Source organism: Ovis canadensis, chromosome 17 (genome assembly GCF_042477335.2).
Source record: "Ovis canadensis isolate MfBH-ARS-UI-01 breed Bighorn chromosome 17, ARS-UI_OviCan_v2, whole genome shotgun sequence".
In the NCBI taxonomy this organism is placed as follows: domain Eukaryota; kingdom Metazoa; phylum Chordata; class Mammalia; order Artiodactyla; family Bovidae; genus Ovis; species Ovis canadensis.
In genome coordinates this window covers 82,958,448-82,973,000 of record NC_091261.1, presented here as the reverse complement: position 1 = coordinate 82,973,000, position 14,553 = coordinate 82,958,448, and the positions used below count along the sequence as shown (strand labels likewise).

Below are 14,553 nucleotides of genomic sequence, written 5' to 3'. Positions count from 1 at the left end.
ACAGCCAGGGCTGGGCCCAGTCACCAGGGCCAGGGACCCCACAGACCCCCTCAGCCTGGGGGGGGGGGTGCTGGCAAGAGCCCCCTGCTGATTTACGGTCGCCCGGGGGGAGGGAGTTGTGGCTGCCAAGGCCTTGCTCTTGCTCCCCCCTCCCCCTTGTTGGGGGTCAGCAGGCTGGGGTGCGGTGGTTCTCAGCTGGTTTCCAGATGGGCCGGTGGAGAGGCGTCTGGAGGGGCGCCTGGGTGGGGGGTCGGTAAAGGGACCCTGCGGTCAGCGGGCGGCAGGAGCTGCTTTGTCTCTGAGGCCGGCGTCTCCCGGCTCTAGGCCCGTCTCTGTCACACGGAGCCCCCCTTCCCCACGACCGCCCCGGTGGGGGGGCTGGGCTCTGGTGATTTATCACCCGCTGCCTGCCCTCCATCGGAAACGCCGGGGGTGGGCGCAGACGGCGCGCTGAGCTATGGGCCCCCAAGGCCCCGCCACCCACACCAATGTTGTTGCTCCGTCTGGGCGGCGGGCCCACCCCCAGCACGGCCAGGGCCTGGCCCCAGCCCTTCCCGGGGCCTCGTCCGAGGGGCCCTCGGAGCTCGTCCCCAGCGGGCGGCGGGCCCCTCCGCAGGCTGGAGAGGCCGCGGGGACCGCGCTCCGCCGCCGGCCGGGTCGAGAGGTGCCCCTCTCGCTGGGCGCCCGGCGGGCGGCGAGGCCAGCCTTCCACCGCCCCCTCCGCGCGCCCCCGCAGCCCCGCCCCGGCGCACACAGCAGGGACTCAATAAGTGCTCACCGCGCCGCGGGCTCACTGGGCTGAGTCCCGGGCCACTGCCGCCCGGCGGAAGAAGCGCCTTATCTTCCCGCGACCGCGACCGGCTGTCGACGCGGGGCGGGGGGCGCCCCCGTCCCTGCCCCGCCCCCACCGGAGCGCCCCGCGGACCCCGAGGCCGCCCCAGCCAGCGCACGCAGCCCTGCTCTGCGTCCCCCCGCGCCCCTGCGTCCCCCCGCGCCCCTGCGTCCCCCCCGCGCCCCTGCGTCCCCCCCGCGCCCCTGCGTCCCCCAGCGCCCCTCCGTCCCCCCGCGCCCCTCCGCCCTACCTCAACCCCGCCGCACCCGCCCCCGGCCCCGGCCCCTCCATCCCCGCGCGCCCCTCCGTCCCCCGCGCCCCTGGGCTCCTGCGCCCCGCGCGGGCCATTCGGCAGGTCGCGAGCGCCCTCTGCTGCCGGGCTGAGGCCGCGCTCCGGGGAGGACCGGCCGCGGCGTCTGCCCTTTGCAGGAAGGTTCCGCGCGCTGGTCAGGGGCTGTGTCCGGCTGGGCCGCCGCGTGGCCTTGCAGGGACTCAGCGCTCTAGGCACCCCCTCGGTCGTCCTCCAGTCTCCTGGATGTGGCTTGAGCGTCGGGGCGGCCCGGGGTGGTGCGCCACGTGTCTGGGCAGGCCAGGCCAGGATGCAGGGCGGGTAGGCCTTGGATACTCAAGGACAGAGTGGCAGCAGGAAGCCTGTGCCTGCCCCGGGAGGACCCCGGCCTTGCTCTGAGGCTGGTGTTCCTGGGACTCACATCACTGCCCCCCACCCCAGGAAGCTGGGGGCCCGTGTGGTCAGAGGACCGGAGCTGCAGAGCAAAGGGGCCCGGAGTTGCCCGCCTGGGGGCTGCAGGCATGAAGGGCTGGCGGGGCTGTTCCCAGCTGGGTGGAGTCTGAGCCCCAGGGGGGACCAGCCTGTCAGTGGGGAAGGGACCCTGGGCCAGGGTATCCTCCCTGAGACAGAGAAAGGGACACAGAGGCCCGGGGCTGGCGGAGGAGCTATGCTTCCCCATGCTCTGGGCTGGTCAGGGCCCCCAGCTGGGACCACTCCCCTTCGCCACACCCCGGAGGCTGAGGCCCCAGGGTCTGTGTGAGGAGTGTCAGCTCAAGGTCAGGGCCGGCAGCCCCCGGTGCTCAGTACCATGGCTGGAGCCCCCAGAAGTCACGGGGAACTGGCAGGAGAGCGGGACGAGCCTGGAGTAACCATGGGGTTCTGCCGCCCTGTCGTCTGAGGGGGGAGTTCTTCCTCGGATCTGACCACACGATGATGCCGGCCTTTTCCTCTGTCAGAAGATCCAGACTTCTGGCCCCCAGGACCACCATATCCAGCCCCTCAACAGGACACTGGCTGGGAAGCTGGGCTCCTGCTCACTACTGGGCTCACCCAGTTCCTGCGGGGACCTGTCCCGTAGCCCAGGGAGGCCTCCCTGTCTTAGCATGGGGCCCCCCCCAGGCCCTGCATTTGCCCCGCAGAGGCCTGAGAGAGGAGGAGAGGGGGTCCCTGGGACCTGGTCTCAGCTCTGCCCCTAGGGCAGCTACGGAGAAAGCTCTGGGGCCCAGCAGGGAGACCCCCCTTGGAGTCAGGTTTCTTGCTGTGGAAAGAAGGGGGGGACACCCCGTTCCTGGACTGCACTGGGGCTGAGTTTAGGGGGTGACTTGAGTATCTTGTGCGATGACTATTACCTCTGACCCCCACCAGGGCTCCGGGCCACTCCCTGGGGGGCAGGGATCATTTCTTTGTGCAGAAGGGGCCGTTGTCCCAGATCTGGTGATAAGCCTGGATGGACAGCGGACAGTCAGCTGCAGCCCACAATGGGCCGGATGCCACGCACCTGCCCACAAAGGAGGGGGTGGCTCCCACCTCACGTCCCACCGGCAGCCCCGAGATAGCATCGGCCCGGCCGGAGGGCCATCCGTCTTGTCCCACAAAGGCTGAGACAAAGACCGTGTCAGTGGCAGCCTCCCCGACCGGGTCAGCGGGGCCAGGGGCCTTCCTGGGCCCGGGAGCCGGGGCTCAGGCCCCAGGCTCCTCATCAGCAGCCTTCATTGTTCACAGGGCCAGACAGGTGGGGGCCACACCTAGAGCGGAAGTGGGGAAAGCATCGCCCTCTCTCTGGGGCCACCAGGTCCAGCTTAGCAGCCTCAGCCACACTGGGGCACGTACTCAGGATTTTCCAGGCCCTGGGATGGGGGAGACCAGGGCCTGAGAAGCAGTTAGGGGTGCCTTCCTGCAGGAGGTGGCAGCCAGGTGGAGGACATGATTCAGAGACCCTGCAACCCCCCCGTGCCTCCTCACGCCTGCAGGGAGCTTCTGTGGACCCCAGCTCACAAGGCTCACCCCTCCTCACCTGCTCTCCAGATCTTCTCACTCAAATGCCCAGGAAGGTCCTGCTGGAGCCCTTGGCTGCCCTCACCATCCCTGGTGCAAAGCACTCCTGATGCTTTGGGGCACCTCACACCCTGAACCTTCCTTGGAGCCACCTGGCAGACCCGCCCTGGCGCCCAGACACCTCCACTCCGAGCACGTGCTTTCAGCACAGGCACCGCCTGTGGGGTTCCGACTGTCCCCACGCTGTCCTCACCCCCACTCCCCAGGTGGGCACTGGCCTTCCAGCCCTTCCACACCTCCCCACTTGAACTTTGGGGAGAGTCTGGGGCAGGCGAGTTCACTGGCTCGCGCCTGTGCCCCCAGCAGGAGGTGATATGGAGGTGAATGAGCTGCCTTGTGGGAACCGCCCCACCGCCCCCACTCCCAGCTCTTCCTGGGTTTGGGAAGGGACTCCGCGGCACACGGTGCACGTTGGTCGGGTGGGGAGCAGGGTTTATTGGCAGCGCAGACAGTGTAGGGGGCTCCTCGGTCCAGGTCCAGGCGTGGGTGCGTGTGGCCAGCGGTGGCGCAGCAGTCGGGCCCCTGCGCGGGGCCGCCGGGGAGGAAGGTCTGGGAGATCGCGAGGACGGGCGAGGGGGGCTGGCCGCACGGTTCAGCGCCAGTCGCTCGGCTCGGGGGTCGCGTGCCCGGCGGCCAGCGGCGCGCTCGGCGGCCTCCGGCGCGCGGCGCGGGCGCGCAGGCCCCGCAGGCGGCGCAGCAGCAGCGCCAGCAGCAGCGCGTGCAGCAGCCCAAGGCCGAGCAGCAGGAGCTGCGCCGCCAGCGCCGCGCGGCAGAGGGCGCCGGGCGGGCAGCTGGCGCGCAGCTCGTCCTCCGCCAGGTAGGGCAGCAGGCGGCCCCTCAGCGCGGGGGGCGCGGCGCAGCGCAGGTCGCGGTAGGGCTCTCGCTCGGGCCGGCCGGCCAGCCAGGCCCGCAGCGGCACCAGGCGGCAGTCGCAGCGCCAGGGGTTGGCGCCCAGGTGCGCGGCGCGGAGCACCGGCAGCGCGTCCAGCAGCCCGGGCGGCAGCGCCGTCAGGTTGTTGCCGGTCAGCACCAGCTCGGTCGTGTCTGGCGGGAAGGCGGCCGGCAGCGAGGCCCACGTCAGGCCGCGGCGCCCGCAGTCCACGAGCGTCCCCGCGCAGCGACACGGGGCGGGACAGCCCGCGGCCGAGCGGCCCGGCGGCGCGAGCAGCAGCAGCAGCAGCAGCAGGCTCAGCGCCCCGCGCGGCCCTGGAAGGCAAGCGCCGCGGTGAGCCCGGCCCCGCGGGGGTCCCGGGCGGCATCGCCACCGCCCGCGAGCCTTGCCACCCGCCCGCCTGCTGGAAGCGTCCTCCGGGTCTGGCCCGAACCGCTCTGACTGCAGCCCAGAGGACCAAAAGCCTCCCCGCCAGATGTCCTCGGGGAGCGCGCGGCCCGGGCAGACCCCGGACTCACCGAAGCCCATGGCGACAGGTCGGCGACCGGGCGAGCTCTGGAGCGCCGGGCGGTGGTCGCGGAACCGGGCGATAAGGCCGCCCAGCCCCTCCCCGGCCCTGGCGCGCCTGCCGAACCGACCACAACACGGCCACCCCGCCAGAAATAACCCCGAGGCCGAGCCGCCGGCGCAGATAGAGCGCTATCGCCAGGTCGCCGGCCGACCGGGCTTCCGGCCCCTCGCTCCCGGGGCGCACAGACCATTCGGACACCCTCTTCGACGTTCACCAACATTGTTCTCCTGTCACCAGGACAGGGTGCAGCATTCACAGCGGGACACACTGGGGAACGGGGCTCGGGGCCAGGGATCATGCGGGTGGAAGGACGGGGACCAGGGACCCAGGGCGACAGCGCTGCTGCGGAGAGCAGGCCTCCCGCCGCTGATGGGCAAAGGGTGGGCCGGGCCAGGCTGCGGGGGAGGCGTGCGGGCATTCACTGAGAATCCCGGCTGCGTCACTGTCCCCTGCCGCCAGCTGACCTCCTTAGATCGGGAGGGAGCCTAATCACTTCCGCTCCCAACCTGTGCGCAGAGGTGTCTGGTGAGTGGCGGAAGGGGTAAGAAGGCCCTGGCCCACGGGGGCCCAAAGGGAGGCTCGGAGTAGGGAAACAGGCCAGGGTCCCGGGGATCGGCCCCCCACCCCCACGCTGCCTTGGTTCTCCCGCCCATGTAAATAGGGCCTGGAGCCAGTTCAGTGACCTTCCGGTTGGGGGCAGATCTCAGAAGTCACCACCCAACCAAAGACGACTGGATGTGGGGGTGCCACCGTCCAGGCCGCTGGCAAGCAGATACAAACGAGGGGAGGGGCCGACGCTGACAATAAATTAGGGCTGGCTGGGGGCTGTGACCCAGCGTCTCTGAGAACAAGAGGGAAAAAAACCAGGTCTGGGCCACTCCGGGGTGGGGGGTCGCGTCCGGGCCTATGGGCGACCCAGACGAACCCGGCGTCGAGTCCAGGCCCGTCGGGGTCCAGGGGTGCGACGGGCCAGCCCGGAAGCCGGCAGCACAGTTATGGCGCGTGCGCTGCGGCGTCACTGGTCCTGCATCTGCAGCTTCATCTTCTGCAGCATTTCTTGCATCCGCCTTAGCTGGGGGCGGGGCAGGAGCGGCGGGGGCGGTGTGAGCGAGCGGTGGGCGGGGCCTGCCCTGCGCCCAGCCTGGCTCCGCCTCCACTCCCCGCCCACCAGCCTGGCCCCACCCACCCAGCCTCGCTCCTCCCCTCTCCCCACCCACCCAGCCTGGCCGCTCCCCTCTCCCCGCCCACCCACCCTGGCTCCGCCCCTGCTCTCCGCCCACCTCCTCATCTTTCATTCTGATGAGCTTTTCAGTCTCGGCGTCAGGCGTGGGCAGTGGCAGGATGGGTATGGGGCTCTCCATGCGGCTGTCCTGCGTCAGCTTGCTGCAGGGTGGACACCGGGGACGAGGCTGCTGGAGGCCGGGCTGACCCTCGACACCAGCCGGCCCTGCGGCTCTCGCACCTCTGGGCGGGGCGGGGGCGGGGCGGGGCGGGGGCGCGCACCTGGTCATCTGCTGGATGCACTGCGCGCGGTAGTTCTCGTAGTGCACGTCGCAGGTCACGTCCTTGAGGTCGTGCATGTGCGTGCGGATTAGCATGTTGCGAAGCTTCACGAAGTCGCAGTGCGCCTGGTTCTCCACTGCGGGCGGGGGCGGCCGGTGAGTGGGCCACCGGTCCAGGGGAGCCTTCCCCCCCAAAGGCTGTGCCCCAGGCCTGGACTCACCCTCCACGATCCCCCAGGGGTACAGACGCCCCCGGACCCGCTGTCCCTTGGCCTCCACCACCGTGTTGCTGCCGATAACAGCGAAGGGTGCGCTCTCCTGGCCGGGGGGGGGGCAGATGCAAGGGCTCAGCCCAGTTAGCATGGGTGTGAGGTCCGCGGTCCAAGAGGGGCATGGGTACGCCTCCATGTCCCCAACAATAGCCTCTCCCCAAAAAGAACCTGTTATCCCCACCTTGGGCCTCTCTGTTGCCAGCTGAAGCCAGAGCTGGTGCCGCTTACATGGAGGGCTTTTGCCAGGCTGTGCCCAATCAGATGTAGCCTCCCTGCCTAGTACCCCTCCCCCTCCTTCCCCAGAGCGGAGCCTGTGCTGTTAGTGATACCCCTGCTGACTTTGGGGTGAAGGGCCTGCCCTGGTCCTGGCCTAGTGGCCACTTGTCCCCAGCTTGGCTTCTCCATCACCACTCAAAGCCACCTCCTGCCCCCAGAGCTCAGGACTCTGTGAGTTGGGGCATGCACATTCCCGGGGTACGAGAAGGGGGCTGAGTGCAGGGCCAGGGTGGGGCCTGGCCAGTGACTATGCCCTTGTATCCTGGCAAGCACTCCATGACCCAAGAACCACACAGGGCCCAAGCCACACTGGCCAGCAGGGACCTGAGCCATCCCCGGCTAAGACTCTACAGCCTGGATGAAAGTCTCACGTCCCCCCCGCCCCGTCCCCCGCCCCAGGTCAGACCAGGGCCCCGGCACTCTTCTAGACCCGCTGTACAGTGGCCTCTGGGGTCCCCCCACGCGATGCAGGCTCACCTTCAGCTCCCTGTCCTGCTGCTTGAAGTCCTCATCCTCGTCCGAGTCGCACTCAGGAAACTGGTACACGTGGATCCCAAACTTGTCGATCTCTTCCCGGATCTGCAGCCAGCGAGGGCTGTCAGGGGAGGGGCCGGCGGCCTCAGTCCCCCCCTTGAGCCCTGCGGAGACCGCCAACCCCGCAGGCTCACCCGCTCTTTCAGCTTCCGGATCTCCCCTGGGACAAGACAGTCGGCCTTGGCGATGAGGGGCACGATGTTCACCTTCTCGTGCAGCGCCTTCATGAAGCCCACGTCCACCGGCCGCAGCCTGCGGGGGGGCCGGGGTGAGGGGCTCGTGGGGCGGGGGTGGCGGGGGGGGGGTGCCCGAGGCACGGGCAGGCCGCCTGGCCGGGGCGGCCACCTACCCGTGCCCGAAGGGGGAGATGAAGTACAGGCAGCAGTGCACACGGTTGTCCTGGATGTTCTTGCGGTTGAGGCCGCTCTCGTCCCGGAAGTACTGCTCGAACTGCTGGTCCACGTAGTCAGTGACGGGCTTCCAGCTGGGGGTGGGCACGCGTGAGGCCGGCCGGGCTGGGGGCCGGGGGCTGGGGCCGCCCGGGCAAGCCTTCCTCACCACTCAGAGTTGTTGACGGCGTCCCCGAAGCCCGGCGTGTCCACGATGGTGAGCTTCAGCTTCACCCCCTTTTCTTCGATGTCCACCGTGTGCTTCAGGATCTCAACCGTCTGGCTGATGCGCTCTGGGACGGGGGCCGGGGGGTGGTTTAGAGTGGCCTCTGCGGCCCTGACTCCTACCCCCGGGCACCCCAGACGCTCCCAGGTTACGTGGCCTGGCGGTGGTCTGGACCCACGCTTCGGGGACAGAGGATCGGGGCTGGACCTGGAAGGAGCCCTTGAGAGAGTCATCCAGCAGGGCTGTGGGGCCCACTCACCCTCGGCACTCAGCAGCTTCCGCTCCTTGTAGAGGTCCGTCAGGAAGAGGCTGTGGACCAACGTGGACTTCCCCAGGCCCGACTCCCCTGCCCACAGATGCAGTGGGGAGGTCAGGTCCCAGGCTCCAGACAGCATGGCTGCCCGTGCCCCTGCCCGACCTGGGGCCCGGCCCACTCACCGGCCACCATGAGCGTGAAGTCGAAGCCCTTCTTCACAGACTTGCGGTGCACCTGGTTGGGCAGTGTGGCAAAGCCCACGTACTGCTTGTCGACGTCCTGGCGGGGGCGGGGCAGGTCAGGGACACGCCCCGGTTCCCTGGGCAGCCCCGGGCCCTGCCCCTACCCGCGCTCAGGCCAGGGAGGCAGCAGGGCAGGGTCCCCCGGGGAAGGGGCATCTTAGTAGCAGCAGCGGGTGAGGGTCTGTGGGCAAAGGACCCCCCTGAGGTGGGAGGCGGGTGGGCGTGAAGGGTAGTGGTGCCCTCAAGGGCTTCACAGAGATGGATCTGTGCCCGGAGCGGGGGCAACAGGCACACCCAGTGAGGCCGGTGTCCTTGGGTGGGGGGCAGAGGGCACCAGGACCCGGACCCCTCAGACACGCCCAAGGCCCTCCGAAGCTGGAGAAGCCCCCACCTGAATACTCACCCCTCTGCGAGTAGGGGGTGGGAGGCCCCATCTGGCCGCGATCCAGCCGCGGGGGTGGCTGGCTGCAGCAACGGTGGAGCTGGGGCTATTTATAGACAGCAGCCCCCGGCCTCCCCAAGGCCCGGCGCCCACCCCAGGACCCCAGGGCCCTGCAGCCCCTGTCATATCCCCAGTCCGGGCACCGGGGTGGGCGTACGCTGACCCACTTTCCGCGCCCCAATCCACACACACCTTGAGCCGCCTCTGGGCCTGGGTCCGCGGCGACAGCAGCGGCTCCACCAGGCGGTCTTGGGGTGCTGCCAGCGAGTCCATCCCCGCCAGCCTGGGGCCGTGCGGGCCGCGCTGGGGCCCAGAGGGTGAGGCCCGCCCGCCGCCAGGCGTGTTCTCGCCCCGGGGGGCGCACGGACGCGGGCACCGGGGCCCGGGGCGGGGCGGAGCTCACGCGATGCGCGACCCCGAGGCCCCCCTCGAGCCGCGGGTCCGGCCCCAGACGGCCAGCCCCGGGCACAAGCGGGTCCCTACGCCGGACGGGAGCGCGCGGTCTCCGGGAGACGGTCGCCTGGAAATGAGGCCGCGCGGGCGGAGCCACCGGAGCGGAGGAGGGCAGGGCCCAGCTCGGCGGGGCGGGCGGGCGGCTGCGCGCGGAGCCGCGCGGCTCGGGCCGTCAGCCCCGCGACTGCACGGCGGGGGCCGGTCCACGGCGGGTCCGCGCCGCCGCGCCCGCCGCCAGAGGGAGCCCCATCCGCGCGCTCCCGCCCGGCCCCCCGAAACTCCCCACAGACGCAGCCCTCCCTGCGCGCCCTGGCCCCCGCGCGTGTCCGGAGAATGCTTACCGCCGCGGCCCCTGAGACCAGCCGGGAACCTGCGAGGGTAGAGCCCGGCTCCCCACCCAGGCCCGCGTCGGGCCGGAGGGACGGTCACAGCCCTAGATGCCCGGCCCCCATCTCCTCTGCAAACGCGGAAGCTGTGGCCCCCCAAACCCGCCGGCCAGCCCTGCTGGCCAGAAAGCTGCTGCCAGCCGAGGGGGGCTGATGGAGCGGACCCCTTCCCCGGGGGGGGGGGCACTCTGTCTGAGCTTCCACCCTGCCCTCACCCCCAGGATTGGGCAATAGGGAGCCTGGGGGGCTCCAGCCAGCTCCGCCCTCTTGGCTGTGCCGCGATGCCAGGGACCACGGGGGTCTCCTGAGCCGCCAAACCCAGCGTCGCCCCCACCCCGCAGGCCCCCCACCAGAATCTGAACAGGCCAGACCAACGGGAAGGAGCTGGGCCTCCAAAGAGGTGGATGCCTCTGAACTCTTGTCAGTAGGGGCAGGAGGCCCCCACACCCTCACCCGCCCTCCCTTCCTGGCTCCCTGCTTAAGGGGCCTCTGTCCCCCAGTCCAGGCTGGAGCTGCTGCCATGGGGCCTGGAGGCTGCTGGCACCTGGGGAGGAGGGGTGGGTCCACTGCTGGGAACAGGGGCGCCTTTCATCCAAGAGGACGGCGGCGGGGGGGCCACAGGCCACAGCCCGGCCCCGTGCCCTGGCTCCGAGAAATCACCCGCCACGTGCACCTGTGGGGGGTCTCCAGCATGAGTATCCCCCAGCCTCCAACCCCGGGCGCCACCTTAGACACGGCTCCTAGGCTCAGTTCCTGCCGGGTGGACAAGCTAACCTCTCGGGCCCGGGGCACCTCCGAGGACAGAGCCGGGCCTGGCCTCATCTCCCCACACCCTGGGGCCTGAAGAGTGCACTGCCCAGACGGCCTTGGTTTGCCCACTGGTAAGGAACAGCCTCGGGAGGCCCGGGACGGGACAAGCCCAGCCCCTGCCAGCCTGGCCCGCACCCCACCTCACCCGCGCAGGGCTGGGGATTCCCTGGGGGTCCCCAAGGAGAGGGCCCTGCCGCCCACTTTGTCTGGTCCTCGAGGCACAACAGACACTCCCGAGGACTCAGTGCCGCGCCCACCTCCTCCCCACCGCCTGGTGCCTGACACTCTCAAGGCGTTTTCATTCTTAGAATCTCCCCATCGGCTCTGGGGACGGGAGCCAGAGCCAGGGGAACCACCACTTTCGCTGAAAGGGGTTGCGGTGGGGGAGGGTACAGGGGACCACCAGAGCCCCCACCCCGTGCCTCAGATGGTGGGCACGGAGGGGTCCATCGAGTCCCCCTCTTTCCTGGAGGGGCGACAGGCTGAGGCTCAGAACGCCAACAATGGAACAGTGAAGACCCACGGGGACCCTGCCCCAAAAGCCTGGCTCCTGGCCCCAATCCCGGGGGGACCCTACATGCCACCCACATCACGCCCTCTGCCTCAGGCCCCGGGGGCAGGCATGGGTGAGGCCGGTCCTAGCTGAGCTCCAGGTGGGGCAGACACCAGCCCAGAGGGGCTGGAGTCCCAGCAGGGAACCCCAAGTGCCCGCAGGCCCCGGAGTAGGGGGCCGGTCTCCCGGGGCTTGCCCCGTCTCTCCCTGAACAATGGCAGGCTGGCGGGCTGGCCCTGTGCCTCCTGCATTGTTTGACCCGCAGCATGGGCAGGCAGCTCCTGGCCCTGGCTCCCCAGGGAGCCCCTTGCTGGCAGGGTGAAGATGAGAGGCCCCTCCCCACGAGCCTCGCCCGGCCCAGGGCGCAGTCGGCAACTCCCAGCGCCAGCTCCACCTGCCAGGCCGCTCCGCCCACCTGCCACACCTGGGCCAATACTGTGGGGCTCCACCCAGGGTGTGAACCCCCATCCCTGACAAGGGCGCCAAGGCCACCCTGGTGCCCAAGTCAGCCTTCCTGTTCTGCCCTAAACACAGCTGCGCTCGAGCAGAGAGACCTCAGCCAGTGGGGCTGCCCCAGGGCCCCAAGCTCCCCCGATACGCCCCCCTCCACGGGGCCTCCTCGATGTTTAAACCTGACCTCAGCCAGGTTCGCAGTGGGTGTCCAGGCAGCCTTCTGTCCAGCCCTGTGCACCTGGAGGGTGGGGGTCCAGGCCAGCCCTTGGGTGAACCAGTTTGTACCCTCTAGGTCTGAAGACCCATGCTGGGCAGGGGGATGACTCAGACCAGGCCCTGGAGGCTCCCAGTCTGGGGAAGAGGCCCCAGGTCAGCCCACTCACATCTCTCAGCGGGAAGAGGATGCAGAGACGCTGGGTGGGGTGGCCCCAGCAGCCGCCCGCCCGGCCTGTCCGTGTGGGGCCACTCGGGGTCGGCCCGGCTGCTGGTCGCAGACCCCTCCCCCCGCCCCTGGCCTTCCATGACCAGGGGCTCCCTCAGGAGCCCCCCGCCCGCGGTCTCGGGCCAGTTCAACAAGGAGAGGCCGGCGCCGGACCAGTGGGAGGCGGCACCCGGCCCATCCCCCATCGGGCAGGGGCCCACGCGGCGCAAGCCAGGGTCGGGATCCAGGACCGCGCACGGCGCCCCCGCCGCCCCGCAGCGCCCGGGCGGACGATCGGCTGTCGCGACAGGGCGGGACGGCGGCGGGCGCGGGCGGGGTCGCGCGGGGCGCCGCGGCGCGGTTGGCACAATGGGTGGCAGCGGGCCGGGGGAGCGGCGGCGCACGCGTACCTGCTTGTCCTCTGCGGGCGCGGGTCGGGTCGGGGGTCGGGTCGGGGTCCATGGCCGGCCGGCGGGCGGGAGAGAGACCGAGACACGCGATGAGAGGCGCGCGGGCGGCGGGGACAAAGGCGCGCGCGCGCGAGGGCGGGCGGGCGCCCGGCTCACCTGGGGTCGCCAGCTTGCTCTTGTACCGCAGGCCTGTGCTCATGGTGGCCGCCGGGGGGGGACGCGCGCGCGGGCGGGGCGCCGACGAGCCGAGGCCAAGGCCGGGCTGCGGGGTGACCGGCCCCTCCGCGCCGCCGCCCGCCCCGCCCGCGCGCCCGCCAGCCAATCGGCGCCCGCCGCGCCCACGCGCGACCCGGCGCGGCCGGCGGGGGCGGGGACCCGGGCGCCCCCACCGCCCCGCGCCCGCGGCCTGGGCCGACGCCCTCCCTTCCCGCCGGCCGGGCGCCGGGGCACCCGAGACCCGCACTGCGCCCGGTCCCCTTGACCGCGGCCGCTGTTCACCCCCCTCCTCCCTGCCCAGGGCCCCCGGCCCCCCAACACCATCCCTGCCCAATCCCCGGCCCCCTACCCAGACCCCGGCTCTGACTCCTCCCCTGTCGTGGGACCCCCGTCCACACCTGACCTCTGATCATCCTTGGTGTGGCCCCCCCGTAAAGCCCGCCCCCAGAGGCTCGGGCCTCATACATGCTCCGCCACCACGCTCCACGGGCAGGCTCTGCGCAGCTGAGGTCAGGGCATGCCCCCCCCCCCCCACCTCATCAGGATGGATGCCAGGGGCTTTGGCCTGCGGAGCCCCACTCCTGCCCTGTCCGCGGAAAGCCTGATGCCTGGCGCCCGGCCAGCCCCGGCTCCTCTCCTGCAGCTGTTGGCGGCTGTGCCCGGCTTTGCAAGCGCTCACACCCGGGCAGCCGGCCGCCCCAGTTCCAGGATCCTGGGTAAGGGGTGAGGATGAGCTGCCATCCCGGACAGGGGGCCTGGCACCCACCCTCAGCCCCGCACCCCCAGGCCCACCCCAGCACGCTGTGCCCTGCACGCCCACAGGTGGGCCCGCTGAGACCACCCTGAGAGGGGCCCCCGGGCACTGTGAAGGCAGGCAGGGTCTGCACCCCACGTAGGCTGAGGTCTCCCCAGGCCGGTCTCCTCGACAGGCCTCTCCTGTCTCTCCGTCACTGCCACGCTCCCAGCGACACTCCCAGGGGCCCTTAGCCTGCACTTCCCGGGAGCGCCCCCAGGAGGCACGTCTGGGGCTCTCAGTCCCTCAGGGAGGGACGTCAGGCCTGTGGTCAGCAGCCCCCTAGGTGAGGGCCCCTCCACAGGGGGGAAGCCCCATCCTGCCCCGCCCTCCTGCGCCCTGGGGCCTCTGCTGGCCTGTGGGCTCCGCCATCTCTGAGTGCCAGCTCTGGGCAGACTGTTTCCCCTCACAGTGTGAAAGGCAGGGGGCAGCACCGTCGCTGTTGCCCGGCTGGTCGGGGTCCCCTCCCCCGGGGCCTCCGCCCGGTCCAGCACGAGGTGTAGGGTCAGTCTACCCCCCCACCCTGCCCCAGGCCCTGGGGCCAGAGCTTTGGAATTCAGGACTGCCCCCCCCCCCCCCACAGATGACCTCATGCCTCACAGGGCCCTGGGGCTGTGCCTTGAAGTTCTTGTGCTGAGGGCCTTCCCAGTGGCCCCAAGGTTGAGACACCATGCTTTCCCTGCAGGGGGCTCGGGTTCCATCCCTGGTTTGAAGCTAAGGTCCCCCATGCCACGCCGCCAAAAGAAATACTGAATCTTTTTTTTAAGATTTTGGTAGTGAAACACAACTGCTCCCGTGAACTGGAATAAAGACAGACCACGGTGAACGAATATATTGCTTTAGGATTGGCTTTGTCACCAGAGTTTGAAAGCCTTTCTTTCAGAGCTTTAGGGAGTTCGGGATTGTGGATAAAGGCGTGGGGCCAGAGGGGACGCTTGGCGTGCAAGGCAGGACTTCTGAGCCTTCAGCTGCCCTGGGGGCCTCTGTGGAAACCCCATCTCAGGGCACCTGGAGCTTAGCAAAGCGGTCACATCCGGCAGTGAGAACGGACACTTCAAAAGTTAGCACCAACTGGCCCAGGCAAGCCTGAGATCCGGAGGACGGGCTAATCTGCCCTGTCCTGGGGGTCTGGGAGGGGCTCCAGGCAGCCCTTGGTCAGGGAGTTTGAACTCGGCCCTGAGGGGACTGGACTGCCAGAAGGGCCCAGCTTGGCAGGTTACAGGTTTTAGAACAATCCTGTAGACAGAGACGGGGAGGGTGGGACACCACAGAGGCAGCTC

General features: G+C 70.3%; 2 protein-coding genes and 1 long non-coding RNA gene across 5 annotated transcripts in view; 1 reads left to right on the top strand and 2 right to left on the bottom strand.

Annotated features, from left to right (window-relative positions):
- Positions 1–3,591: 3,591 nt before the first annotated feature.
- On the bottom strand, positions 3,592–5,074 carry GP1BB (glycoprotein Ib platelet subunit beta). Its single transcript, XM_069558610.1, has 2 exons — positions 4,587–5,074; positions 3,592–4,382 (listed from the first exon to the last, which is right to left on the bottom strand). Exons 1-2 carry the CDS (start codon positions 4,594–4,596, stop codon positions 3,769–3,771), a joined length of 624 nt encoding a protein of 207 aa, XP_069414711.1. The 5' UTR covers positions 4,597–5,074; the 3' UTR covers positions 3,592–3,768.
- The window catches only part of SEPTIN5 (septin 5), a 30,574-nt gene continuing 20,862 nt past the window's right edge, over positions 4,842–14,553 (bottom strand). Inside the window, exons 1-12 of one of the 3 annotated variants that reach the window (XM_069558607.1) lie at positions 12,421–12,548; positions 12,265–12,275; positions 8,277–8,373; positions 8,098–8,184; positions 7,782–7,905; positions 7,573–7,707; positions 7,358–7,475; positions 7,167–7,268; positions 6,363–6,459; positions 6,143–6,278; positions 5,920–6,022; positions 4,842–5,711 (exon numbers count right to left, since the gene is read on the bottom strand). In XM_069558607.1, the coding sequence (XP_069414708.1) occupies positions 5,655–5,711; positions 5,920–6,022; positions 6,143–6,278; positions 6,363–6,459; positions 7,167–7,268; positions 7,358–7,475; positions 7,573–7,707; positions 7,782–7,905; positions 8,098–8,184; positions 8,277–8,373; positions 12,265–12,275; positions 12,421–12,463 (1,110 nt within the window). In that variant the 5' untranslated portion in view covers positions 12,464–12,548 and the 3' untranslated portion in view covers positions 4,842–5,654. Of the gene's footprint in view, positions 5,712–5,919; positions 6,023–6,142; positions 6,279–6,362; positions 6,460–7,166; positions 7,269–7,357; positions 7,476–7,572; positions 7,708–7,781; positions 7,906–8,097; positions 8,185–8,276; positions 8,374–8,970; positions 12,231–12,264; positions 12,276–12,420; positions 12,549–14,553 lie in introns of those variants that run through there. The other 2 variants (XM_069558606.1, XM_069558609.1) reach the window with 2 other exon arrangements.
- Positions 12,677–14,103, top strand: LOC138422940 (uncharacterized). Its single transcript, XR_011250068.1, has 2 exons — positions 12,677–13,196; positions 13,959–14,103. It is a non-coding gene; the product is annotated as an uncharacterized lncRNA (long non-coding RNA).